Raw genomic sequence first — 26,779 nt, 5'->3', positions numbered from 1 at the left:
CAAGAGAGGGAGGGAGGACTTCTGATTGAAAAGATGGAGCATGTTTTAGGAAGGAAGAGACATTTGGTCAGAGTCTGGTTCATCAGTGAAAAGCAGAATTCCAATGTGCAGGGGGGAAAAAGGGTAGGGGAGCAAGGAATTAAAAGAGGTGCTGAGATAAGAGCAAAGAGGCAAGGAATAGAATGAAGTCTCTTCAGGGAAACCACGAACAGTTCTATGAAGAGGATATATGCATTTATTTAAACTTTCACTTTAAAGCAATGCTGGTAGATATGTAAAAATCCACCACCATCACATGACTTAAAAGTAGCTGAGAAAGAAAAATACTGACAGGACCACAACATAGAATTAGGATTTAAATTAATATAATAAAAATACGTATTCTAGAATTCTGTACACTTGATATTGGTGAGTGATAAATTTGGCTGTGAAATGTAAGTTTCCAAGGAGCTGACTCAAAATAATAAACATGATCAATTACCTAAATGTTATTAATTAGAGGAAGTCAGACTCCCTGGCTAACAGTCAAGATGGAAATTGGATTGGGTTTGCTCACAAGAGCACAGGCACTCTGATTAGAAAGTCTTGGTTTCAGTAACATCCTTGGCATAGAGATGAATGCCACTGGGCTGACCTAAAGTTGTTCATCAAGGTAAGCAGTGACACACAACAGAAATATATAGGATAAAGAAAACTAGGGTGTCCTCATGCCCATAGGCCAGTGGTTGGCAAACTCATTAGTCCACAGAGCCAAATATCAACAGTACAACCATTGAAATTTCTTTTGAGAGCCAAATTTTTTAAGCTTACACTTCTTCTAATGCCACTTTTTCAAAATAGACTCGCCCAGGCTGTGGTATTTTGTGAAAGAGCCATACTCAAGGGGCCAAAGAGCCGCATGTGGCTCGCCAGCCACAGTTTGCTGGCCACTGCCACAGGTCTCTGCTTGCTTAGGCTTCAGCTAGGGCAGATTTTGGAACATGGAAAGAAACATATGCATTACATTTTTTTTTTTTTTTTTTTTTTTTTACCCAGTCTTCATAAATTCTGATTCTGAGTTGATCAACATGTTGAGATAGTTTATGGGAGTGAATTAAAAACTCTACTCCCACCATGTCCGTCTCCTGGTGCCTGTCTGGACAAGGGCAGGTGCATGGGCAGCGGCTGCTAGGAGGCACCGCGCAGTGAGCCCCGGGGAGAGCATATGGGGCTAGCGCCAGTGCCAGAGCTGCACGTGCGGGCTACATCATTGTCCACATGGAACCGCAAGGATTTATGAAGATTCCGGCATACATTACCCAACAACTGAATATTTGGGAAACTATCCTAGCTATGGCAATGTTCTTCTACCTCAGAGTCTTAAACCCAAGCAAGAAGTACGAGCATCCTGTGGTGACACGGAAGGAATGACGACATTTAAGTAAATATTGAGAAACTCTTTACTTATTTTTCTCCCCACTCTTCTGGTCTTAATAAAGTTTTGTTTTTTTAACTCTTTAAAAAAAACAAAAAACAAACAAACAAACAAACACTCATCTCCCTGGCCATTACTTAAAACAAAATTCTTATGTTAATAATCAAAAGAAGGTGCATATCTTAACCAACAGTTCAGAAAGAGGGAAGGTAGCATTCTAAAGGCCTCGACTGGTACACCCTGGATTTCTAAAAGCCACACCAGGATGGAATTGGAGAACATCATGCTGAGTGAAATAAGCCAATCAATGAAAGAGAAACACCACATGACCTCACTCATTTGTGGATGATAAAGAACATTATAAACTGATGAACCAAGAGACAGATATAGAGACAGTAAATCAACAGGCAGACTGTCAAATTATAGTGGGGAGGAGAGGAAGATCGGGGGGGGCGGGGGGGTAATAGATCAACAGAAGGACTTGTGTACATGCATATAAGTACAACCAATGGACATAAAACTCTGGGGAGGGAGGGTATGTATGGAAGGGAAGGAAGTGGGGCAAAAAAAAAAAAATCAATAAAATATATTAAAAAAAATAAAAAAAAAATAAAAGCCACACCAGGGTGACCCAATCCTGGTGACTTTTTCACAGCCTCTGTTCTCAAAGAACTCGGGTGGATGTTGGAAACCTACCCCCCAATGCATTGGAGGAAGAGTTAGCTAATCCTGTGTGTCAGCACATCTCAGTACACTTTTCAGATGCTGAACTTCCACCACTGTCTAATAAAGCCAGGTAACTTCTGCCTGCTGCTTCAGATCCACTCTCCTACTTACTCCACCCACTCTCTGTCCCAGGAGGCTCCCTCACCCACTGAATTCCACTGGGTTTTGGCCAATGAGGCCCCCTGGTGGTGATCTGAGGAAGATAAAGGACATGCACTCACTGGGCTCCCTCCAGTGGGAAGACCTAAGGCTGGCAGGTCACCACTCCTCTCACTGTGGCCCTTTCAACCCCAAATTCCTCTTGTGGTAATCACCCTCTCCCCTCACTCCTGAGGCCTAAGAAAGGTAACATCTTACTATTGCTATTCCTGGATTAGTTACTGCACTATTCCTGTGGGTTCCTCACATTTTGCATCCATCTTTATAAATACCCCTTTCATTAAACATTTATTAGATTATCCTCATTTGAATGTGCCATCTCTTTCCTGCTAGGTCCCTGATACACGAACACATCCTGCTTTTAAAAGCCACCCTTTCTCCGTTTCCTAAAATGCTGTCAATTTTCATGAAGGTCTTTTTTTCTGATATTAGTTTTGACATTCTGCCATTCCAGCCAGAGAAGTACCTTGGATTTTCCCCTCGAACTAGAAGCCAACACAACACAAAAGGGCTCCTCTGTGGGAGTCCCTCCCACAGGACAGCTGAGTTGTACCTTGTCTCCATGCCCGGGGCTTTCTCTTTCTATAAAATGCTTCACCACAAAATACCACATCTATAAATATTTGAAAAAACTTAAATGCACATTGAAGGGCTTTGTTTCTCTCATGTCCCTCTGGCCTCCAGCCACTCAGGTTGGCCTCACACACCACAGATGGGGAGCGGCCCACACACGATAGCAGCTCTTACGGATTTGCTGTGGTGGGAACCGTCTGTGCAGGGGTGGGTGAACCGACAGAGGGTCACGGGACAGTGTAAAGGGTCAGAGCCAGGTTCTGACTCAGTTATTCTCAAACTATCTCAGTGGGGACTTGAGCTATTAGACTTGATGTGCCTTTAAATGGGAGAACAGGAATAAATGCATCAACCTATAAAAGAAGTAAAAGGACGTGGTTGTTATGGCCTGTGTGTCTGAGCTGGAAGGAAGAAGACTTATGGTCGAGCCCCAGCTTGACCACTTTCTCATTTCTGGAGGACATTAAACAGCTCGCTTAAATCAGTTTATGAATCAGGGATAATAAAACTCGCCCTACCTCAAGTGGCAATTGGGTGGACCAAAGGAAATAATATATTTGTCTATCCGGTAAGCACTTATTGGAAGTCTGGGTTGGGCTGGCCAGATGTGCAGAGGTGGCGGGGATAGGGGTGGGATAAGGGGGAGACACCAAAAATAAATTTTATTTTTTTTTAAAAGAGGAGACTAAGGTCTGAATTAAAGTGCAAACTTAAAGACTTTTCATGGTAATTATCACCACCAATTCACCAAAATACACCAACTAATCAAACACAATCACAAAAATAAATGAACGCAGGGTCAGCGCCATGTCTGGTCTCCTCAGCTTAGTTCAGGGCAAAGCCAATAACTAGTGAATAAACAAGGGATTGCTGTAGTTTATGGAGTATCAACTTACGTCGGAGAAAGGGCAAATGTTTGGAACTGGGATACAGCCCATGCAAACAGCAGGACCGCGAGAAGGGGCAGAGGCCGCTCAAAGAGCCCGATTCTTCTCTGAGCGCCCAAACATCATCACTCAACACTGAGAGAAAGAGGGAATGGATAATTGCTTTACCTGTTTTTCATTTTCAACATTCACTGGATGTGAGACCCAATGTACCAACTTTACCTCACCCAGAAGTCCTGGACAGAAAAAGCCTGGTTTTAGAGGACTTTGTGAGAAACACAGAGACCACATGGGGTCAGAAGGAAGAATATGAATTCTTTCCCATAGTCTCATCACACAGAAATAAAGTTCAAAATTGACTAATTTTAAAAAGAAAGAATGCACAGAAATCACCATAAGAAGCAGGTCATGTGGAATATGAAATATATTGTGTTTGAAGGTGATTTTTATTTCAGTGAGTACCATGTAACTCACCTCTCAGAGCTAGGAGACAAGATATAGCTCCACAAACATAGGATCAGGTTGTTGCCAAATACTGTTTCAGAGGTACATGTGACAACAGCTATTCCTTCCCTCTCCCCTTTGCCCCCTCTCTCCACCACCCCCAGCTGCATGTATCTACAAAAGATTGGATGAGAAATGTCAGTTTTCTTAGTCCTCTGGGAAATTATTTCTTTGGCCCACACCTATAGAATGCCAATATATTTGTATATCAATTGTTCATTTTTATATAATTCAGATGGTGCGTTTACAAATGGTTTCATACCTGCTTAGCATGTAGTTCTGGCTTTTGAATATAACCTGTGATGATTAATGCTACATGTCTACTTGGCTAGGCTATGGTGCTCAGTTCTCTGGTCAAACACCACCCTAAACATTGCTATTAAGGTATTCTTCAGATGTGATTAACGTTGAAACGAGCAGCCTTTGAGTAAGGCAGATTATCCTCCAGACCATGGGTGGGCCTCATCTAATCAGTTGAAGGCCTTAAGAGCAAAATCTGAAGGTTCCTGAAAAAGAAGGAATTCTTCTCAAGTCTGAAACCCAGAGACTCCACTGCCCTGCAGAATTTAGACTCAAGATTGTGAGAACTCTTGCCTGAATTCCTTGCCCATGGCATGTCCTATAGATTTCAGTCCCTAAAATTGTGTGAGCCAATTCCAATTCCTTGAAATAGTTTCTATCTCATCTATCTATCTATCTATCTATCTATCTATCTGTCTATCAATCATCTATCTGATCTCCTATTGCTCCTATTGGCTCTGCTTATCTGGAGAATCCTGACTAACATATAATCAAAGTATCCCTTCTTCCTATGATATCCTTGGAACAGTGCCTTCTTTTTAAAATAAACATATACAAATGGTTCTTAATTTTCAGGTAAGTCCCTGTGCTACTGATTCCTCTGCAGATGTTCTCTGTGACCACATAGGAAAACTCTGGCTCATCCATCACTCTCGGGAATTAGTGAGCAATCCTGAGCTGGGACGGGAGGGGGAGAGTTACGAGGGGTGGGGAACTACTATAGCTGAGGGATGACCAAGGTGTTGGCAAAAGCCTCTGGGAAGACTGAACATAGGGAACTAGAACCCTGTGCTGAAAATCATAAAGGAGAGAGTTTCTCTCTCAGCATTCACAGTAAGTTTTGTGAAAAAGAATTAGTAGGTGGAGGATGAGAAGAAAAAGCACCTCATCTTCCTCAGGTTTTGAAAATAGGGCTTACTGCTCTCAAAACAGTGTGAATGCTGGGCGGGGCTGTGCTTGAATGAGCAAGCGAAGGGCAAGAAGCCAATTTGTAGCTAGTGTGTCATATCACAGCGTATTTCTAAAGAATCACTGCTTCAGACAATTCTGCCTCCTCCAGAATCTAGCACAGAGCGAAGTTTGCAAGTACTAATCTTTTCATACTACTATTAATGCTGGAAATAACACTAGACTCTTAATAATACAAATATCTCCAAGCAAATTATTTATGCAACAGGTAATACAAATGCCAGCAGGAAAATTTGCCCCCTCTCCCAACTGGGAGACAACTTTCATTCTGGCAGGAGCTGAGCAGAAAGGGCTGCACAAAAAAAACTTACTGAAAGAAGCAGGGCAAGTGGCACAATGGAATTCTATCATCTGTTTGACTTCAGGGCCATGTGCAAAACGCAGACAAGAAGCCAAACAGTAGCTCAGCCAACTCTAGGCTGCCTGCGTTCTTAGCTCAATCTATAACAATGCCAGCAGGGCTGCTGGGATCCATCTGCTGCTCTCTTTCTGATAACGGATTTGGGGGTCTCTGGAAGGAAATAGCTTGACAGGAAGAAAAAAAAAAAGATTAGACCAACTGGAAGTGCTGGATTTATGAAGCTTCACTTGGATCTGGCACAGCGTTTAACTCTTTATTGGCTTTGACTAAGCCTCAACATACCCCTGCTATTCTGTGTGTTCTCCGTTCCCTTCCTTCCTGGAGAAACATAATTTTTGAATACCAAGCTCTCCTGGAGGTTTTGTAGCTACTCACACAAATTAAATTTGCAGGATTTACTACTGATGGGAGGCTGGACATCCTCCAGCCCAACCCACTGGAGACTTAAGCCTAGGGCTATCCTAAAATACATAACAGACATGATAGCATCAAGCTGGAGTCCAGATTCTTTGACCCAAGAGGCTATGTGATGTGTATACTCCTTTATACTCCCAAAATGAGTAGAAAAAAAAATATGTTTTTTCCACTACATTTTAAGGGGGGAAACATGAGTTACCCTTTTACTTAAGTTACTTTCCACAATCTGCCCTTTTATCTCTGGAAGCAGGAGCGCAAACAAAGTGAAACACGAACAACTCTAAGCAGTGTCAGCAGGGCCTGGAAGCTGGGGGACAGGGACAGCACCCTGTTCCCTGCTATGTCCATGGTTACCAGACTCTCAGCACAGAGCAGCTTCCAAATACCGTGTGGTGAGTGCATAGATGATTAATGAATCGCTGGTTTAATGGTTAATTTTCCAGCCAATCAGGGAATGAGGTTTTACACGAAGACTTTAAGCTTGCTATAGAGTCTCCTTATTCCCACCAGGAAGTTAAGTACTTGTATAAAACACAGAATCACCTTTTCTGTGTATCTGCTGGAATGTATAGACTTTGGGGGTAAAACAAAAAACAAAAACACCCCGTACTGTTTATGCTGGTTACTTAATTCTAGGCAAGTCAGAGAATCTTTCTGATTCTTAAGTCCCCTCCCGCCATCAGTATGGGTAAAATAAAGAGAATAAATCCTACTATCTTGGGGTTGCTGTAAGGATATTTAAATAAGATAATTGTGCAACTGATTGGTGCTATGAATAAATGCTAGTGCCCTTCCCACTCTGGTTCCAATGGCCTGTATAAGGCAGATACTGATGTTGAGCAGGACAAATATTGGGAGGGTAAGTGTAAGATTCTGGGTGGAAACTGAGGGGCTTTTTTTGGCTGAATATATATACAAATCATGGTTATCATTATGGCTACCCAGCAGATACTTTTATTGATGGCATGCTCTGCAATAAATATAAGCAAAACCAGGTATTCTTAATATCCCATCATCCCTCACTATTTCCCTGGTTTCCAATAAAATCATTTTCAGGAAGAAAGTAAATTTAGTTTTTTTGCTTACCTATTTGGTCTTGGTTTCCTTGTTCTGGGCTCAAGAAACTCTGTCTCCTCCTCCATTTCTGTCACAGGGATTATGTTTTTCTGTGAAGGCTGTGGTGAAAGCATTTCCCATTCATTGTCATGGGCGACAGTCTGCAACATAACTGTATCTGGGCCAGCCCTGCCTCCGCTCTTGCTCTTCTGAGATTGGCTGCACAGACCAGAGGCCTCCTCTATTGCTACAGATTCTAGAGGCTTTGTTTCTCCCAGAGCCTGCATTTGGGGACTCATGCCCAAGTTGTGATCAGAGGCTGGCTCCACAGCCCTGTCAGACCCTTCGTCTGTAGCTTCTGACGATGGATTGCCAACCTCACTATGGCCCAAGATCATCCAACTCTGTTCTTGCCCAGGGCTTTCAAGAGATGGTCTCTTATCATCTTCAGAAGACATTCTTTCTGCAGAATGATCTTGTCTTTCACTTAAGGAGTCAGACAGACAAATGTCTGGGTAGCTTGCTACTTCAGTTCCTGGCAGCCCCGTTTGTTTGGAACTTACGTGAAACTCTTCCGATTCCGATGTGCTTTCTCTTGCTTCGAAGGCCTCTGGCTCTAGGGGTGAATTTTCTTCATGGTTTACAAGTATGTAGTCCAGGTGGTGTGCCTGATGGTCTTCATTCTTCTCCGTGTTCCTTTCTTCTCCAAATTCTGGTTTTATCGGCTCAGGCTCTTGGGTAGGAATTACTGCTGCTGCTTCGAACTTGAATATTCCCTTGCTGGCATCTAAAGGTGGAAGATGAGGTGAGAAGGGGGAGAAACAAGGCTTAATTAGCACATTATGTGATTTGTGATCTTTGCAAATGATCCATCTAAGGAGAGATAATTGGAGAAATATCTGTCTAACAGATGGCAGCCAGAGGTGAGGTAGCGGAGAGGCTGGGTGCAAAGGGTGAAGGGATTAAGAAGTAGACTGGTAGTTACAGAATAGTCACAGGGATGTAAAGTACAACATAGGGAATATAGTCAATAATATTGTAATAACTCTGTATGGTCCCAAGAGGGTACTGAAAATACCAGAGGAACACTTTGTATAGGATTGTCTAGCCACTATTCTGTGCACCTGAAACCAATACAAAGCAATATTGAATGTAAACCATAATAAAAAGATACTTTATACCAAAAAAAAAATGTTTAATCTTCTCACGTACTCTCAAAGGTAGGTATTATACAAGCAGGAGATATTACTGCTGTAATATAGGATTTGGCTAGGTAGGCATGCCTTGCAAATGTAGTCAGTTCCCATTTACCCACATTAGTAGGAAGAGTATGTTTTGCAAATGGGTTAATTGAATGAAAGCAGCAGTTTCTGGGGTTGGTGGGATGGTATGTTTCTTACCGTTTGATGGTCCTATGTCTCCACCTGCTGGTGAATCTGAATTATCCGTTTCTACTTCCCAGTCAATGTTTGATGGAGACAACTCCATGTTGGAATCACCTCTGACAGGCAAAGAAACTGACTCGGGGTCTTCATGAATATGCAGTACAACCAGCTGGTGTCCAGGTTGGCTGATTTGGGTCTCAGTGCGGTTTTCCTTGCTTCTTTGATCAGGAAGAGTGGAAAGCAATATCTCTCCTGCTTCACTCCCCACAGACTTATCCTCTGGAGTCCCAGCTTCCTCTGCCATTTTGATACCCACAGCAGGTTCTGTGAGGTAGGACAAATCAAAGGGAGGCGTGTAAGGTGTCAGTGATTGCTTCAGAGCATCCTCTTCCATGGGGTGGTCACCGCCATAGAGAAAGTGTTCAGGCTCTTTCATTAAATCTTCATCCATATTTTGGCCCATGACATCACATTCAAAATCACCCCATGAGGCTTCAGAGGAACAGATATCTTGCTTCCCAGCATCCCCATCTACGGGTGTATCAGTATTGCCTTCTGATAATGTAAGTTTACTCATGTCATCTATGGTTCCCGTGGACGTGTTGAGACCTGAGGCATCACTGAAACTGTGTTCAAAGGCAGCTTCGCTTACATCCAGACACGTGTCCGAGATGAGCAGAGCGTCGGGCACTGAGGCAGGGTCCTTAGCAGTCAATGGCTGCCCGAGGTCCAACAAGGCTGCTTCCCCTGTCTGACTTTCAGGAGAAAAGTCCTCTGAGATCCAAGAGCTGTTGCCATCCACAGTTGGCTCTTGGTGAGTTACAAAAATAGCGGTTCCCACCCTTTTCATCATTGGGATTGTTCTGTCTATGGGCTCCCACACTGGTGCCGTCTCGGGGTCGGCTCCTTCTTCTGATGCTTTTAAACTGGTGTCGTTCTCATCATTTATTTCAGAAGGTTCGGGAGAACCACTAGGAGAGATGGCAGGCTGAGATGAGCCATTTGTGTTCTCTTGGTCGCTTGTGGGAGGCAGTGGAATTTTGTTTTCAGAACATGGTTCTGAACTGTATGGGACAAATTCCTGCCCAGGCTCATGATTGGGCCCTTCATCCAGCTTTGGCTCGGTGAGATATAACTCATTGGCTTCCTCTTCAGGTTCCATCCTAGCACTGATGTACTGCCCAGTCTCTTGCGTGGCTTCACGATCATGGCAAATATCAGGGCTGTTGGAAGCCTGAGAATTGCTGTCCTGGTCACAGTGAGTCAGTATGTCAGGATTCTCACCATCTGCTTTCAAACTGAAGGGCTGCTTAGCATCCACCCACAAGTCAGGTGAAGCTGAGGCCAACTGCCCACTCTCTTGAAAATTGTCATGTAAGATATCTGGAACAAACGTGCTTTGGGGGCCCTCACTAGGGGTAGAGCCATCCCATTCAGCTCCTGCCTTCTTTATCAACTGGGTAGAAGAACTGACAGCAGGGGAATCTTTGGAGGCAATGATTGAATTTGTCATTTTACTGGGGTACGATTTTTCTTCCTCCCACCAATTTGTTTCTTGACATGCAATAGTTGAGACATTAGATGTAACAGATCTATTTTCATCTATGTGAGTAAATGCTGGGTCTGGCTGATCCCAGACAGACAGCACTGTATCATGACACTGCTCTTGGCTAGGTGTTTCAGAAGTGAGTTTGTCATTAGCAGAAGACATGAAAGTTTGCTCTCCGGGATCCTTTTCTTTAACCTGGTCCAATATTACAAGTTGGCTAAGCTGATCAGCTTCTGGATCTGGCTGCCGTGGTTGAATGTTCCAAAGTTGTTCATGGGAGTTTTCCACATTATTATCCAGAAAGGGTGACTGATGTTCATCACTGAAAGGATTAGTACAATGTGTGTCCATGGATTCCATATCACCCTGAATGGGAATGCCCCAGGGACCAATGTGTTGGTATACTGAAGAATTCATCTCTAACATACCACCTGAGTTAGACAGCTCCCCCTCAAATGCTCTCTCAATTGGTTGCCCTTCCTGAAGAGATGCATTCCACCACTCAGTGCTCTCAGCTGGGAAGTCAAGCATTTCTAGTTTAGAATTGTTTTCATTCTTTGGTTCAGTTTTGGGAGATATTTGCCATATGATATTTCCTGTCCCTGTTTCTGGGGATCTTGTCTCCTTATCTACTGCTATCATCTGTGTTTCAGTCTCCTTTAGTGGTGAGAAATTAGAGTGATCAGCACTGCTTTGTGGATTGTCATAGAATGGGTCTGATGTGTTCTCATTCTCTGCTGGTCCTGAATTGCCTGCATAGGCAGATAACTCCTCAGACTTGGGATTGTCCATGTCCAAGAACTTAGATTCATTTGATGAGTCCCAAGCTCTGGGTTCGCTCTGAGCAACCTGGCAAGTGACCAAATGGTTCTCTTCCTCTACTGACTCCTCATCGCCTATGCTATCATCGTCGGAACCTGAGCTTGATGACATGAACTTGGCATCCTCTGTCTGCACAGCGTCAGGAATATTATGTTCATTTTTCTCCTGGTGGCTAACCACTAGATTTCTTTCCTGATATGCACCTGAATATTCAGAATATTTGCCTGTTTCAGGGCTGGATAGAGAGGAAAAGGAATCACCATCTATTGAGTCATTCCATATCTCTAAATATGTAGGAACCTTTTGACCTAAGCTCCTTTCAAACTTGTCCATTCTGTTTTTCTCCAGGTCCTTCATCTCGGTAATTACTTCCACTTGGCCACCAGTAGTAATGAGTCCGGATTCTTGGTGATTCTGTTTACTCCAGTCATCTTGAGTCTCCTTCTGACGCCCAGTATTGGGTTCATGATCCCAAGAAAGCTGTGCAGCTGAAGAATCATTGAGGTCAGGACTTGATGCACTGGAATGTGAATACTCACTAGAAACACTCTCTCTGTCATAATTTTCTGAAGAAATGGCTCCTGGAGGGCTGTTTTCAGCACTCTTACCTTCAAGGTAAGTAGTTATCTCAGAACTTGTGCAACTGACTTGCACATCACTGTCTGTAGGGCCATCCCAAACATCAAGGCTTTGGGGACATGCAGGTGGTGGCTCTTGGTTTACTCTCTCTGGCTCCAGAATGTTACATTCTTCAGTTATCTCAAGATTCATTTCAGGTAAAGATACATTTTTTGTTAAAGTCAGCTTCTCTGGAATGTCAGTAGTTTCACCTGAATTTCTGTGATTCTCGAGATGCTTTTCACAGGTCTCCTTTGCCTGTAAGTGGTTTGTGGACACCTCAGTTTGCACATCACAGGGGTCTGAATCGTAAGATCCCTTCTCATGCTCTAAAGCCTCCTGGGATTCCTCAGTTTGAGGACTTGAAGTGACTGAAGGAGAGCTGATTTTGCTTGACTCATTGCAGATTTCTTCACGTTCAGATACAACTAGGGGACAGCATTCCTGGTCACCTTGCCCTTTTCCAGAAGTTCCCGAGGCTCCATCCATCACTTCCTCCTCGCTCAGGTGCTCCCTATCAACAGCTCTGTAGGTTTCTGTTTCATTCTCACTTTGTCCATAGTGAGGACCTTTCCATGGATCTGAGCATACAACATGCCCTGGATTCTCCAGCCTGGTTGCTAGAGACACCACTGTATCACCTGGCAGGTTTCCTCTGCATGTGTTTTCCTGGTCTGGACCAAGTGCTCCTGACTCACTGGCTCCAGAGGCTTCTAGCACATCTGGAATGGTACTGCCCTTAATTTTTTCTGAGCTGGGAGTTTCGGGAGGCACTCTGCTTTGTTCTGAATCTGTAACATTCGCCGGGCCTGATAGCATTAATGATGACATGTCGTTATCTCTCATGACAGAATCCCAAATACTATTTGCAATGAGCTGCCCGCTCTTTTCATTCAGCTCATGATGTTTATTGGGAGTGGCGTCCTTGCTATGCTCGTAAGAAGCAGGGAGTCCCCAGTCTGCCTGCGTCGCTTCCTGATACTCCATGCCCCACGGTTCTAGCTGTCTCACTGAAAACCGGGTTTCGGGCTCGGTGCCTTCCGCTGTGAGTCCTTGTGCTTGACCTTCACCAGGGATCACCACCCCTGCGCTGCAGTCATCCCAGTCCAAATCGTTATCCGAGATGGTGGCAGTGGACTGAGTGTCCTCCAGGATCACTCTGTTCCACAAGTCGAGGTTGTCGGGAGCCGCCTGCTTGGAGTTGGTGCTGCTGTGCAGGAGCGTGAGCTGCCGGTTGGTTTCATTGTACAGCTGCATCATGCTGGGGTCGTCGTAACTGGACTGGCTGCTCTCCCCAACCTCCTCCTCCACGGAGATGTCCTTGTCATCTGTGGGCTCTGTCCTGAGTACATCTTCCTCTGGGTTGTGAGTGGCATTTCTTTCAGAACTAGTGTCTGCGTGAGGTGGAGCCCACATTTCTAGGTTCCCGGGATCTGAGCTAATTCGATGTCTGGGCGGCTGCAGTGGTGACTGAGGAGGGATTTCAGCCTCTTCCGTGGCAGAGTTAGCATCTTTTGACTCAAAACCTCCCTCATGAGTAAGGGGCTTATTTTCCATTTCTTTTTCATCTCCAGCAAATGTCGGTGATGTATAGGAATCGGAGGTGGAATAGTTGGTATCTAAAGGGGAAGGCACCGAATCTTCCCCTATGTTGGAGGCACTGTAATCGGAACATTCATATGACAGGAAGGAATCTTCCCAAGGAGCTAGGATGTCTGACCCTCTCTTCCTGATACTCTCCTCAAAAAGGTTCCACGAATCTACCTTTTCATAGACTTTCCCCCTCACTTTTGGATCCACGCCACCATCCTGATCTTCCTTGGTGGGCTTAGGGCTATTCCATGCATGCTCTGGGTCAGACCTGGGGTTTCCAGGTATGAGGATGTCAGCCCTGGAGTCATGGGCTGACTTTTGGCCCCAGATTTCTGGAGCTGCTTCATTGCTTGCCTCACTGGGCGATCTGTCTGCCAGGTCTTCTGCAGGAAAAGAATATCCACTTTTTGTCACAACCCATTCATTCGGGTCTCTCACAGAAGGTGTCTCCCCACTCATTGGGTGCAGATTCCAGGTATTTTTTAAGCCCTTGGTGTCATTTTCTTTCCCAAATGCACCCCAGGCTGGGAATGACACTGTGGCAGTTGGTTCACCGCCATCCATGGGATTGCCCCACGGCTCGGGCATTGCTGTGGGGGAGCGATCTGAGCGCCATAGGGCAGCAAAGTCCTCTATCAGATGGTTTGTCCCTTGAGGAGAAGCGTCTGGCAAATGCGACTTCTCAGTGGGCAGGTTCTCAAATTGCAAGCTTTCCTCCTGTTGGTCTTGGATATTCTCATTGCCCAGCCCAGGCTGACCAAATTCTGACTCCCAGGGATCTGGCTTTGAGCATTCGAGACTCTTTGATTGAAACATAGAATCAGAGGCTCTCCTATCCACTGGGCTTGGCTTATGATCTTTCCAGGACTCAGGGCTCTGGAAGACGGACTCCTGTTCACTGGAGCTCCACGCATCTGCAATCGTTTTAGAGTCAATTTCCAAGCCACCCCACCAGCTGCGGCACCGCACACGGGGCTGAGGTGGCCCCGAGTGACCCGCGTCGACTGTTTTTGGGGCCATGTCTTCTGAACAGGGTAGAGCTGGGTCGTCAGTGGATGGGGAGCTTTCCACAAAGCTATTCATAGGTGTTGGTGGGATTCCCTTTTCAGGAGAGAGAGATTCCTCTCCCACAAAGTCTGTGAGGCTCAAATTTCCTTGAGAGTTATCCCCGAGGGGGCTTTCTTGTTGCTGGACAAACTCCTCATCAAATTCCACGAGGTTATCTTTGCCGGGCTCTGACAAAAGCGAGCTGGATGAATAATTAGACATATTCATCCCCATCCCAATGAGCTCTTTAGGCCCCAAGGGGAGCTGTCCTTCTGACGAGTCGCTGTTGGGGAAGAAGTCATCGGATGGGGAGTAGTCAGCCGAATGGGAAGATGGTTGGGACTGTCCAGAAACCATGGGTGTTGGATCAAAGCTGAAGAGGTCGAAGTGTTCCCCATGTCCTCTGGACAGGGCATGCTCCTCCACCACTGCCCCTTCAGGGATGGGACTGTAGGAATCGAACCCTGGGAGGAGGCTATGGTGAGGCCCGGCACCTTCTCCCACCGGACTGTCGTCGCTGAGGAAAACCGAGCTCTCCTTGGATGAACGGCTGCTCCTTATGGTGGCCAGCCCGCTGTCTGGGCTAACGAGGTCTGTGTTGGCATCCACCGGGGCCTGGTTAGAATCGTTGAGATCTGGAGGGTTTTCTATGAAATTCACAGAGTTGGGCTGTGGCTCTATGTCAGAGCCATACAGCTCCATAATCCCAGACGACCCCTGGGAGAGGGGGGCGCTGCCTGCCACAGCTTCGGTGGAAGATGTCCTGCTGTTGGACATCATCTCTGGACACCTCCTATTGATGACTTCCTTAACAAGGAGGACCACCTGGTCACACGTCACTGCAGGGTTCTCCTGCTGGTACACCAGGATCTCATCACAGCCACATTCAAAGGGCTCCAGCTCTAGGCAAAGATTCTGACACTCTTCCAGCTCACAGCAAATCTGTCAGGGAGACACAGGGGTTCACATGAGCACGAAGGTACTCTCTGCTCTTTGCAATTCCCCTTTCTTAATGTTTCTTAACAAAAAAATTAATTCATGTTTACCTGTCTTTAAAGAAGAATGCAAATAACAAAACTGTATGTTGCATGGGAAGTTCCACCAAACAGACCACCAACTCTTTCTCTAATCCTAACAAACTGGCTTTTCATTGAACTTAAAACACAGGGGCTCACTTTTGCCGGCTTCTAAGAGTTATAGGAAAAGAGATCTAAAACCATTTAAATCCTTTCCTCAGTGTAATATAACATCATCTTCCAACAGAAGTGAAAGTGTGAAAAAAAGGGCAAACTTTTTTTTCAAATTTGAAAAATAACACACAGAAATTGAATGCTCGTTGCTGACAAGGACCAGTGGGAAAGCTCCCTGGTTTTTAGGAAGTGTTGGGATATTTTCACATGGGGCTTTTGAAATGGTCCCACAGGATTAGTGAAGGTAACAACATCAGCAGCAGCAGAAGCAAGAACAATAATCATAAGTAACTACAGAGCTTGCATAGGTAATAATTGAATGTTTTCATACGCCGAGTCCAGTTCTAAAGGTTTTATGTGCATTATCTCCTTTAATCTTCATGACAATTCTATAAGGTAGGACTCTTCATCCTCATTTTGACAATGAGTAAACTGAGAGCCAAGAAGATGAAATACCTGGACCAACCACAAGCAGCTAACAAGGGAAGGAGCCACATTTTGAACTCAGACAGTCGAGCTGCAGATGCTGACCTTTGCCTAACAATGACCACAGGAACAAAGAGGGATTCCTTAGGAGTGAGTAGTCCTGACCCTGTATTGGACCAGGCTCCAAAGAGCTGTCTCTGGTCGGGAGGCTGAGTGAGGAAAGGAGAGGTGGGGTGGAGGCGGCAAGGGCTTCATCGGCTCTTCTATGTTGGTCTTTTTTAAATTAACCTTTAAAAAATTGATTTGCTACTAAATGTCAGGTGAAAAACCTCCATACTGAAGGCTGAGGAGACCTAACTCCTGTCCATGGGAAAATAAGATTCAGCTCTGAAACCGAAGGCAGAGCAAAGCACTGAGGCCTCAGGCTGATGACACAATGCACAGTCTGGGTCAGAAAGAGGGTACTAAATGCGTCTGTAACAGGGACATGAGCCTCTTTCATATTTGGACACGAGAAAGCACAGAGCAGCCTTAGAGTCAAGAAAGACCAGAGAGGTCTCTTAGGGAACTGAAAGTGAGGATGCAGAAAAGTCGAGACTTGCCCCTTGCCACCTGTGGATTCAAGAAGTGTCTAATTCATTAGTGAGGAAAGACTCGTTGGTGAACTCATTCTAGGCCATGGAGTCCTTATTATAATGAATCATGTATGCTCTCATATTACTTATTAAATATACCTGGTATGGTATTTTGATTAATTTTGTCTACATTTTATATAATTTCCACAGGCCTACCTTATAAAATTCAGCTCTCAACCGAGAGGGTCCAACTGATTACCCAGTCAAAATTCTAGTGCCTGGAGGCTAACTTTGATTAAAGCATCAGATCCACAGTTACTCAACACTGGACACCAAACAGGCATTCAGAAGGGGACTAAGAAAACAGCTCCCAAAGGAAGACTGGCCCTCATTTGGATATGAAAGCGATGGTTATAGGGTTCTTTTAAAAGGCCCACTATACAAAATAACCCCAATTCTTAAAACTCAAACTCCAGGACTTTTTCTCTTGGGCCCTTTTCCTTATGCCACCAATCCATTCCCATCCTCCACCACCTGTTCTGAGAGCAAGCAGGTCAGGATGCAGTGAAACGTACCAGGGTTGGAGGAGATCTTACCTGACTGCTCAGCTCTAGGTTCTCGGAGTACACAGCAATCTGTTGTCTTGGCTGCTGCTCCTCTGACAGATAGCTGGCCAGGAGGATGAGGACATCAAAACCGAACTTGTCTGCAAATGCTTTCAGATCACTGGTGATATTGCCATGAAACACACAGTTCTGAAACAACATTAGGAAATTTGATATTAATGTCAAACTGCTCAGCTTTGGGCGGTTTGCCACAAATTTGTCCAGTCCTATGATGGATTGCGACAGAGATATATTATTAGATACAAGTGAAATAAACACTTCAAGGAAGTTTGGAAAGTTGCATTTGATGGCTTAAGACGTACCTTGCTTGTTTGTTTTCCTAAAACCAAGAAAGGAAGGAGCCTTTGCCATTATGATTAAGAATAGTTTAGATAAGAAATAGATACCTTATTATCTTCAAGCAGAACTCATAAGGATGAACCTAGCTGAGTTTACTGAATGCTTTTTAACCCCCTCCTCCCCCCCCCTTTTTTTTTTAATCGGACCTCTTATACACATGTATTCAGTAGATGTCTGGAAGATTTGTGTAAAGGCTGTGATGTCAGATCTGCTTGTTCTATGTGGTAATAAGGAGAAATGAATAACTGCAGAAAAGTCAACTGCTGCCATGAAGTACCCAGACCTATGACTCACCTCCTCAGAAAGTGTGCTGGCCTTTTCAAGTTTTACTAACTACAATGAGAACCACTTTGCTGGGTGTCTCTTTTTCTTAAAGAAATACAGTGAAGACCAATGCTTGGCATATACTAGTGGCTCAAGAAAGGTCTATTGAATGGAGAGACACATATACAAAATCAATCTGTGCTACATAATCCTCATCACAGTGTATATGTGGCATATATATAATTATCCTATCTAATAAAGAGGAAATATGTTAATTGACCTTCACTCTATAGCAAAGATATACACACAGTGTATATGTGGCATATATATAATCATCCTATCTAATAAAGAGGGAATATGTTAATTGACCTTCACTCTATAGCAAAGACCTTCACGCCCACAGCCAATAAGGAGGGAATATGCTAATTGACAGCCATGCCCTCAAAGATGGTGGCACCCATAGCCAATAAGGAGGGAATATGCTAATTGACTGCCACTCCCTCAAAGATGGCTACACCCACAGCCACAAGGTGGTGGTGCCCAGTCCCCTCAGCCCCGCCAGGGTGGCAGGTGCACAGCATAGTTGGGCCTGCTGCTCCACGAGCCTGCCTCCAGAGTCCTCCAGTCCCCTCAGCCTTCCAGCTGCCTAGGGCCAGCCTGAGGCACAGGCAAGCCTCGGATGGTAGCTGCCCAGCTGCCCAGGGCCGCCTGAGGCTCAAGTAATCAGGGCTAGCCGAGGCTTGGGCTGCTGGCACTGGCAGCAGCAGAGGTGTGATGGGGCATCGTCTTCTCCTGATTGCCAAACCGCCTCCTTCCCCTACGGGTTCCTGGACTGTGAGAGGGGCAGGTCAGGCTGAGGGACTTCCTCCACTCTAGTGCATGAATTTTCATGCATCGGGCCTCTAGTCATATATAATCAATCAACTGACACTGTATTGTGCTACTTAATGAAAATCACCATAATAATGCACTCAAGATAGATAAAGAATTCTATTAATTTTTTTTCCTGATGACAAAAGTCATCAGAATTATGCATGCCCCTGGTAAAGTATTAAAGCAATACAAAAATGTATTCCACACAAAGTGCAAGTACCACATACCCCCTCCTCAGATAACCAGCTTAATAACACAGTGCATATAGGTGCAGATTTGTTCATGCCCAGATTAATGTTTGCATGTTGTAGCTCTTTGAAACGTGTGGATATGAGGTTTGTGGCTTAGACTATTTTCTAGACTATTTAAAATATCCACATCACATGTACTCTAATTCTACTGAGTTCGCTCTCAAGGTCTCTGAGTCCCTAAGAGGTTAAAGGGACACTTGGAGATCTGTGGGCTCAGCTCATCACCAGCTTCCACACCTCAAGGGGCCTTTGTTTTTTACTCCTGCAGCATCCACTTTTATTAGGCATCTCACAAGGCCACTTTCATTCACTTTTTGGTTACAAGGAATTGCACATAGGAATTCACAAAGGCCTCAGAATATAATGCTGATGAATTCTAAGGGTCTACTGTACTGACTTGCTAATGCAATTTATGATGTTCAAATATACTAGCTTTGGAAGCATGTGTTTCAAAATGCCTACTGTCAGCTTTGATGCTTTTTATTTATTGTCCAAGGGTCATATTAACATTTTTTAAACTTAACTTAAAAAATTAATTCACTCACAATAAAAGTAGATATTTGGAATAAACTTAAAAAAATAGACCTCAGATTATACAAGTGCACTCAATAGATAAAATTATTTCAAATAACCTTTGGTATTACCCATCAAGAGCCTCAATACTGAACTTTCTGCCAGATATGGTTCCAAAGGAAGACAAGAATGGACAGTAGCTACATATATTTTATCTCCAGTGACTGAAGGCTTTAGCACAAAAAGCTCTATACTGTTCTTTTAAAATATATATGTATATTTTTAGAGATTGGAAGGGAAGAAAGGAGAGTAGGAGGAAAAGGAGAAAGAAAGGAAAGGAGAGAGATAAACATCAATGTAAGAAAGACACATCAATTGGGTGCCTCGCACACACACACAACCAGGGGCAGGGATTGAATCTGCAACACAGCTACGTGCCCTTGACCAGGAATCAAACCTGTGACCCTTTGGTGTATGGGCAAGTGCCCTAACAACTTAGCAACAGTGGCCAGGATCTTTCAAAATATTTTTAAATTATGTACATAAAACCCCAAAATGCGTTTATAAACTCCTGAAAGAAGACACAACATTTCTAAGAGAGTCTGAGATATAATAAAATGATCATGACACTCCCAATGGATCACTCAAATAAGAGAGAGCAGATTTTACTGGTATCTGAGGGCAAGATTAGGATTTAGTAGAATCAGCATTATTCGAAACCATACAAGTGGAACAATTGCTATTCCAAGATGTTGGCTGAGCTCCAATCTATTGGGATTCTTCTGTGTTAAAATGTCAGCTCTAGGGTCTTGCTGGACTCAAGTCCAGGGCAGAGTCTCAGGCCACGCCCCAGATCTAATGAAGAATCTGCTTTTTCCACAAATCCCAGGTGATGTGACGCACATGGAAGTCTGAAAAGCACTGCTCTAGGGCGGTATTTGTTAATTGATATATTTTCCTATGAAGCAGGCCTTTGGGTTATCTCAATGCTGAATGAGGGCTTACTGCCTCACACCCTCAAGCCCTTGCTCCTCACACTGTCCTCATCATAAAAATCATCCTGGAGTGTGTAGTTCTGAGCTGCTTTGCATTTTCTTATATAGCAGGTTGAGCACTAACTCAAGAATCTGTATTTCATTATGTACCACAAGTGATTCTTAGGTGCAAACATTCTTGAGTAACACCCTCCCAGTTTTTCCTCTGGGTAGCCCCAAATTCCACAGGATCAGAAGAAGTATTAATGAAACCAAGATTTCTGGGACTCATTCAAGCATGTCAAAGAAACAAAATACTTAAGTTTTATAGTAACCCCCAGAGATCATCAACAACCTTGTCCTACCTACCCTAATAAAATTGTCCAAACCAGTTTCCATCTTACTGTCATCAGCATAATGCCAGGAGTTGCATGTTTAAAACCGAATCAAACAAGGGAATGAGTGAGAATCTTCAGGAATCCGGGAGGCAGAGGCTGTTTGTTCTGCTTTTTATGCCGGTGCTGTTTGCATAGGAGATAATTTATTATTGTCTTCTAGCTACGCAGGGAGTCATGTGCTGCTGTGGCTCTTGTGTTGCTGACAAGCTGGGCTGGCCCTGAATAAACAGCACTTCATCATCAATGCAACCCAACTGTAGACACAGGTTGGCATTTCATTCCCCCCATTTGCCATCTACCTGATAAATTACTGTTTTAGTTACGTGTATACAAATACTATTTGTTAATCTGCTCCAATGGCTCCAAAATGCTTCCCCTACCTTAAGTTAAAATTATATAGTACATTTATATGTATACATAGCCCACTCAATTTTACCAAAGATTTAGAAAACAAAGGGATCTTCCTTTAATTTACCCCACCCCACACCTCCCAAACAGCCTTCTCATTTCAAATATGACCCCAGCCGGAGATGGCTGCATGGAATTTACGAAGTTCCTCTATTGATTATGACAGCTGGGAATTGACAGGCAGACATCCAGACAATTCCCATCAGTTGGTAAGCATGGGATTGATCATTAAACATCATAGAGGTCATGAGTCCCTTTGCCTTAGTAATTCAGTTTTGGAATGAGTAGGGAGGCCTGGAAATGTGGGGGAGAAAAAGGCTTTCTTATTTCCTGATCAAAAGCTAAGGTGTGGATCTCAAGGGCCCTAAAGAGAGGTTGATGGTCATAGTGACAAAGAGAAGGAACAGAAATGATATAACTCTACTTTAACCAGTACAACAACCGAGAGAGTGACAGTGACATGTCCAATAGATTTACAGTATTTGTGGTTGAAAGTGTGTGGACCAATGCGGTGGGAATTTCCATTCTCTCCTATGTAGTTCTCATTCCATTGCTCTGAAAAATTTAGTCTTTATGCCGTATGCTGATAACTTTAGTCCATCACTTGAAATAAAAGTGATCTAATAATGTCTTATGAAGATATGAGAAGTCAAATGTGAGTAGTCCTTGAGAGAGAAAAACCCACTCTTCTTACATTGTTCATTCATGGGTGGGCAAAAGTAGGGCTATAACTGTGATTATGTGAAACAGTTTATTCTTGTATTATTACTTATTTATTAACTAGAGGCCCATTGCACAATATTCGTGCAAGGATAGGCCTTCCTTCCCCTGGCTTCACTCCCAGCTGCCTGGGAGCTGGCACCTCCCTGCGCCGGGGCTGCTCAGAGCTGGTAAGTCCTTGCTTCTATCTGGAACACCACTCCAGTAGCTCCCTCGCTGCCCCACTTCCCCTCATAGCAGGCTTCATTCTGCTCCACCTGTATATGCAAACTAACTTTCATCTTTGTTGGACTAATTTGCATACTCACTCTGATTGGCTGTGGGCGTAGCAGAGTGATGGTTAATTTGCATGTTTCTTTTATTAGGTAAAATTGTTTCCTGAAACCCTCCTGCTAGGTTTCTGCTGCCATCATTTTACTCAACCTTCTGTTCTTTAAAATTCCGAATCCAAAAATCACTTTCCTGTTCTTACTCTATTTGATTTTTCCAAGAATTTCATGAGGTTGACTCTCCCTCCTTCTTAAAACACTTAATTCCTTCACTTTCCTGACATCACATTCTCCTTATTTTTCTACCATCTCATTGGCTGCTCTTCAAGTCACCTTTGTTGGTTTCTTTTTCTCAGCCAACCTCCAAAAGTTTACTACCCAGACTTTGTTTCCAACCTTCTTTGTTTACACATTCTTCTTGGTGATTCACCAAGTCACATGGCATTCAAACCATCTATCTGCCAGTGACAACCAAATCGACGCCCACCTGAACTCTAAACCTGCCTACCCATGTGACATTTCTTTGTAAATGTTTAATAAGCATTTCAAATACAATACAACCTACCTCTGCCCCAGATTCCTCCATAACATTAAATAGTACCACCATCTATCAGTTACTCAAGCCAAATATCTAGGAATTATTCTTGATTCTTCATGCATCAGCAAATCCTGATAACTTTACTTCTGAAACATAGCTCAAGTCCAAACATACTCTCCCTTTCTCCATCTCTATTACTGTCATAGCCACAGTACCATCATCTCTTGCCTGGACTTTGGTGGCAGATCCCCAACAGGCCTTCCTAAAACTTTTCTTGTCTCCCTAATGTCAGTTCTCCACATAGCACCAAGAGAGAGCTTTTTAAAATGTAAATAGACTCATGACACTCTTCTGCTTAAAACCCAATCAAGTTTCTCAATGTAATAATTATTATTTTAATTTTATTTTTTCAATTACAGTTGATAGTCAATATTATATTAGTTTTAGGTATACAATGTAGTGGTTAGATATTTATGTATTTTATTAAGTGATCCCCCTGATAAGTCTAGTACACACTTGGCAGCATACATAGTTATTACAGTATTATTGACTATATTCTCTATGCTGCACTTCACATCCCTGTGATTACTCTGTAACTACCAATTTGTACTTCTTAATACCTTCACCTTTCTCACCTAGACTTAAATTTCCCTCCCATCTGGCAACCAGCAGTTTGTTCTCTGTATCTATGAGTCTGTTTCTATTTTACTTGTTCATTTGTTTATTTATTTTTAAGGTTACATATATAAGTGAAATCATATGGTATGTGTCTTTCTCTTTGTGATTATTATTTTTTAACTGGGAGGAGAAAGATTTAATGTCCTTTAGATTATATAATCTTAGATATGAAGGTAAAATTTTAATTATCAAGAAGAAAAAGTAGACAAAGCAATAAAAAAATAGTTGTAGAAAACAAAAGACAATTCAGAGTTAAAATACGAATGGCCAATAAATATCTGAATTCACTGATAATTAAAGAAATACTTTGATATTAAAATATTCCATTTTCTTTTTCCTATTATTGGTAAATATTTCTAAATGGGCACTTTCATAGAATGTTGGAAATGTATTCTAAATAAAAAATCAGATACACACAAAAAAGGTTTGTGGAAAATGCTACTCACTGAATTATTACTTTAGTAACTAAAACATAGAAATAACCTAGCTGTCCAACAATAGAGAAATGATTAAATAAACTATGGAAAATTCACACAAAAGACTATTATGCTGCTATTAAAAATCATGCTATCAAAGAATGACACAAAAAACACTCATGACAGAGTTAACTGAAAAATAATTTCTATAATTATATAAATTAATATATAATTTAATTATATAAATTAGTCTGAACTGGTATTTTGGAGTAATGTCTTGGGTGAAAGTAGAGGCCTGGTGCATGGATTCTGAGGATCGGCCCGCGGTGGGAGTGCCGCTCATCCTGGTCAGCTATGCGGCTGTGGACCCACTCAGACACAGGAAATTAGTCTGAGCTGATATTTTGGGGCAATGTCTTGGGTAAAAGTAGGTTCTGTGTCTTGGAGGAACCTGGTGGAGAGCTTTGCACTCCAAAGCCACTCAGTGAATGTCCTTGATGTGTGATGCCAGGTCAGTGACACCATTGGGATATGCAGGGCAGCCATGCTCCAGGATCCTCAGCCATCAGGACAGCCTCCCCGGGGAGTCCACAGTCATGTCCCTTCTTGCCATCCGCCTATGTCAGTTCCCTGTGCTCAGTCTAGAACACACCTTAGAGGGCCTGCATCAGCTGGTGGTGGGGTCAGGCCAGAGTCTGGATTGTCTCAGTTATTTGATAGGTGCAGAGACTTGGGCTCACCCTGGGCCTGCTAGCTGCTGCTCTTGCTGTGGGAGCAGCACTCCCACTGTTGGAGCACCTTGACCACCAGGGGACAGCTCCTGTGTTAAGCATCTGCCCCTGATGGTCAGTGCATGTCATAGTGACTGGTCGACTGGTCATTCTGGCCGTTCTGCCACTTAGTCGCTGGGCTTTTATATATACAGATTGGTCATCTAAAATCTGATTGAGTTTCCATTATTTTAGGACATTCTTTCCAAGGTTTCTAGTAAAGGCTTTGGAGTCGGCTAAACTCCAGAGTTAACTCTGCATTTACTAGCTGGACAACTTCAGTGAGTTACTTCACCTCTTTGAGCCTTGATTTTCCTCATCTGTAAAACTCTACCTCAAAGGACTATTTAAAGAATTAAGAATATATATCAACAAGCCAGCCTAGTACCTTGCATATAGTAGACAATAAACATTAGATCTTTTTTCTTTCTTAATTCTTTAGCTATCAAAAGAACATCCTTAGGATTGATGGGATTAAGCTGATTCACAAAAAGTATTTTACAATTTCTTGTTATAAAAACTGGTTTTTCATATTATAATTTTTTGCCTCATTTCCTCTATAATACAAGTCAACTTTCAAATAATAATCACATTTAAAAGTGATTCATATGCAAAAAAGAGGATAGATGAAGTTACACAAAGGTAAATATGAAGCCATGCCATTTAAAAAATGGTATAGGATATAGAAACTCTGGGTAAGGCAAAGTTTATCTCAATAGATTCTTTATTCTTAATCCTAAATTAAACATGATGAATGAGCTTTCATTTTTCACTACACATGTAACAGATTTTAAAGCATCAAAAAAGGTGTAGTGATTTTTCCCTGCAGATAAATCACATTGATAGAGCCTTTTTCATCATTTCCACAGTTTCACCTCCAAGTGTTATATGACCTTCAGTGGATTTTACTCCTGATGCTAATACTTTCCATTTAGGTCCAGCATTCTGTGCTGCATGCATAATCCAAAACATCTGTCTCTCTTAAAAACTACAAATGAAACATATTGAGTAAGGCTCCTATTAAATGAAACAAATTATTTTCTAATGTCATAGACAAGCTATCCCCAGATTTGTTATATCTGAATTTTCTTTTTCTTTTTGCAGAAAATGGAAAAATCAAGTGAGCAGGTATCGTCTGTAGGTAGGATGCCTCTAGATAAAAATCATTACCGAGATTAAAACAAAAGCTTGTACAGCTTCACTTTTGAGACTTGTGAGTCTTAGAAACACAGTTTGACAATCCATAACTACCTTGTAAGCACAGTGGGCCAGCGTGGATTGCTGAGTTACTGAAATTTAAGAGGACAGTTTGACATTTATATTTTGCATGGATTTATTTCTGGACTGAAGACTATTTTTTAATCAAGATATAAGAAAAATGCTGAGGTATGTATGCAAATGTTCTAACTGAAAGCTTTATGATTTATGCTACCAAAATTCCATTATGATGTTTAAAATATTCAGCAATAATAGTCTGATAATTTTGACAGGAAAATGATTTATGAGAACACAAAATGCATAAATTAAGAGATTTTATTTATTCTGTTTTTTTTTGTACACCCTTTAATTGGTAAGCAAGGATATTTCCCATATTTTTACCAGATGTCATTTTTAAAAACCCTATTGTTCTTATTTTCATAAACTAGTCAAGGCATTTTAGTAGTACGAACTCCACTGGGTTTATTAAAATTGTATTAGACATCATATTTTGAAAATACAATGAGACAGTGTATGTTCTCATTTTTAGAAATAAGAAAAAGTCATTTTGTGAAAGATTTTGTTAGAATTAAAAATATTACAATAAGTAAATAAGTAAATTAGTAAATAAGTAAATATTACAATAAGTAAATAAGTAAAATATATATAATTCTCATTTAAAGCACTATATGTTGCCTAACATAATTTAATAAAGCACTGCTTCTACATTAAGCACTATATTAAATGCTTTGCATCATCTCATTTAAATTTTAAGATAATCCAATGGGATAGGTAATATTATCTTTTTTTTTTTTTAATTGAGAAAATGGAGGCTTTTGGAGGTTAAATAATTGATTTCACACAACTCATACAGGTCTTGAACCCAGGTTAGTTTGACTTCAGAGCCCATGTTCTAACCTCTATGTTATTCTTGAATAGGAATATTTTCATCACCAAAGATACTATTAATTTCA

The 26,779-nt window shown here is 42.5% G+C and overlaps 1 protein-coding gene across 18 annotated transcripts in view; it reads right to left on the bottom strand.

Annotated features, from left to right (window-relative positions):
• The window catches only part of PRUNE2 (prune homolog 2 with BCH domain), a 197,586-nt gene that overhangs the window by 57,025 nt on the left and 113,782 nt on the right, over positions 1-26,779 (bottom strand). For all 18 annotated transcript variants that reach the window (XM_036433755.2, XM_036433758.2, XM_036433743.2 and 15 more), the window contains 3 exons: positions 17,168-17,326; positions 8,767-15,322; positions 7,397-8,153 (listed from right to left, as the gene is read on the bottom strand). In XM_036433755.2, the coding sequence (XP_036289648.1) occupies positions 7,397-8,153; positions 8,767-15,322; positions 17,168-17,326 (7,472 nt within the window). The remainder of the gene's footprint in view (positions 1-7,396; positions 8,154-8,766; positions 15,323-17,167; positions 17,327-26,779) is intronic.

The sequence above is a fragment of the Pipistrellus kuhlii genome, unplaced genomic scaffold (genome assembly GCF_014108245.1).
Source record: "Pipistrellus kuhlii isolate mPipKuh1 unplaced genomic scaffold, mPipKuh1.p scaffold_m20_p_12, whole genome shotgun sequence".
Lineage (NCBI taxonomy): Eukaryota > Metazoa > Chordata > Mammalia > Chiroptera > Vespertilionidae > Pipistrellus > Pipistrellus kuhlii.
Note: the sequence above shows the minus strand (reverse complement) of the source record. Positions and strands in the feature narration are given on the sequence as shown.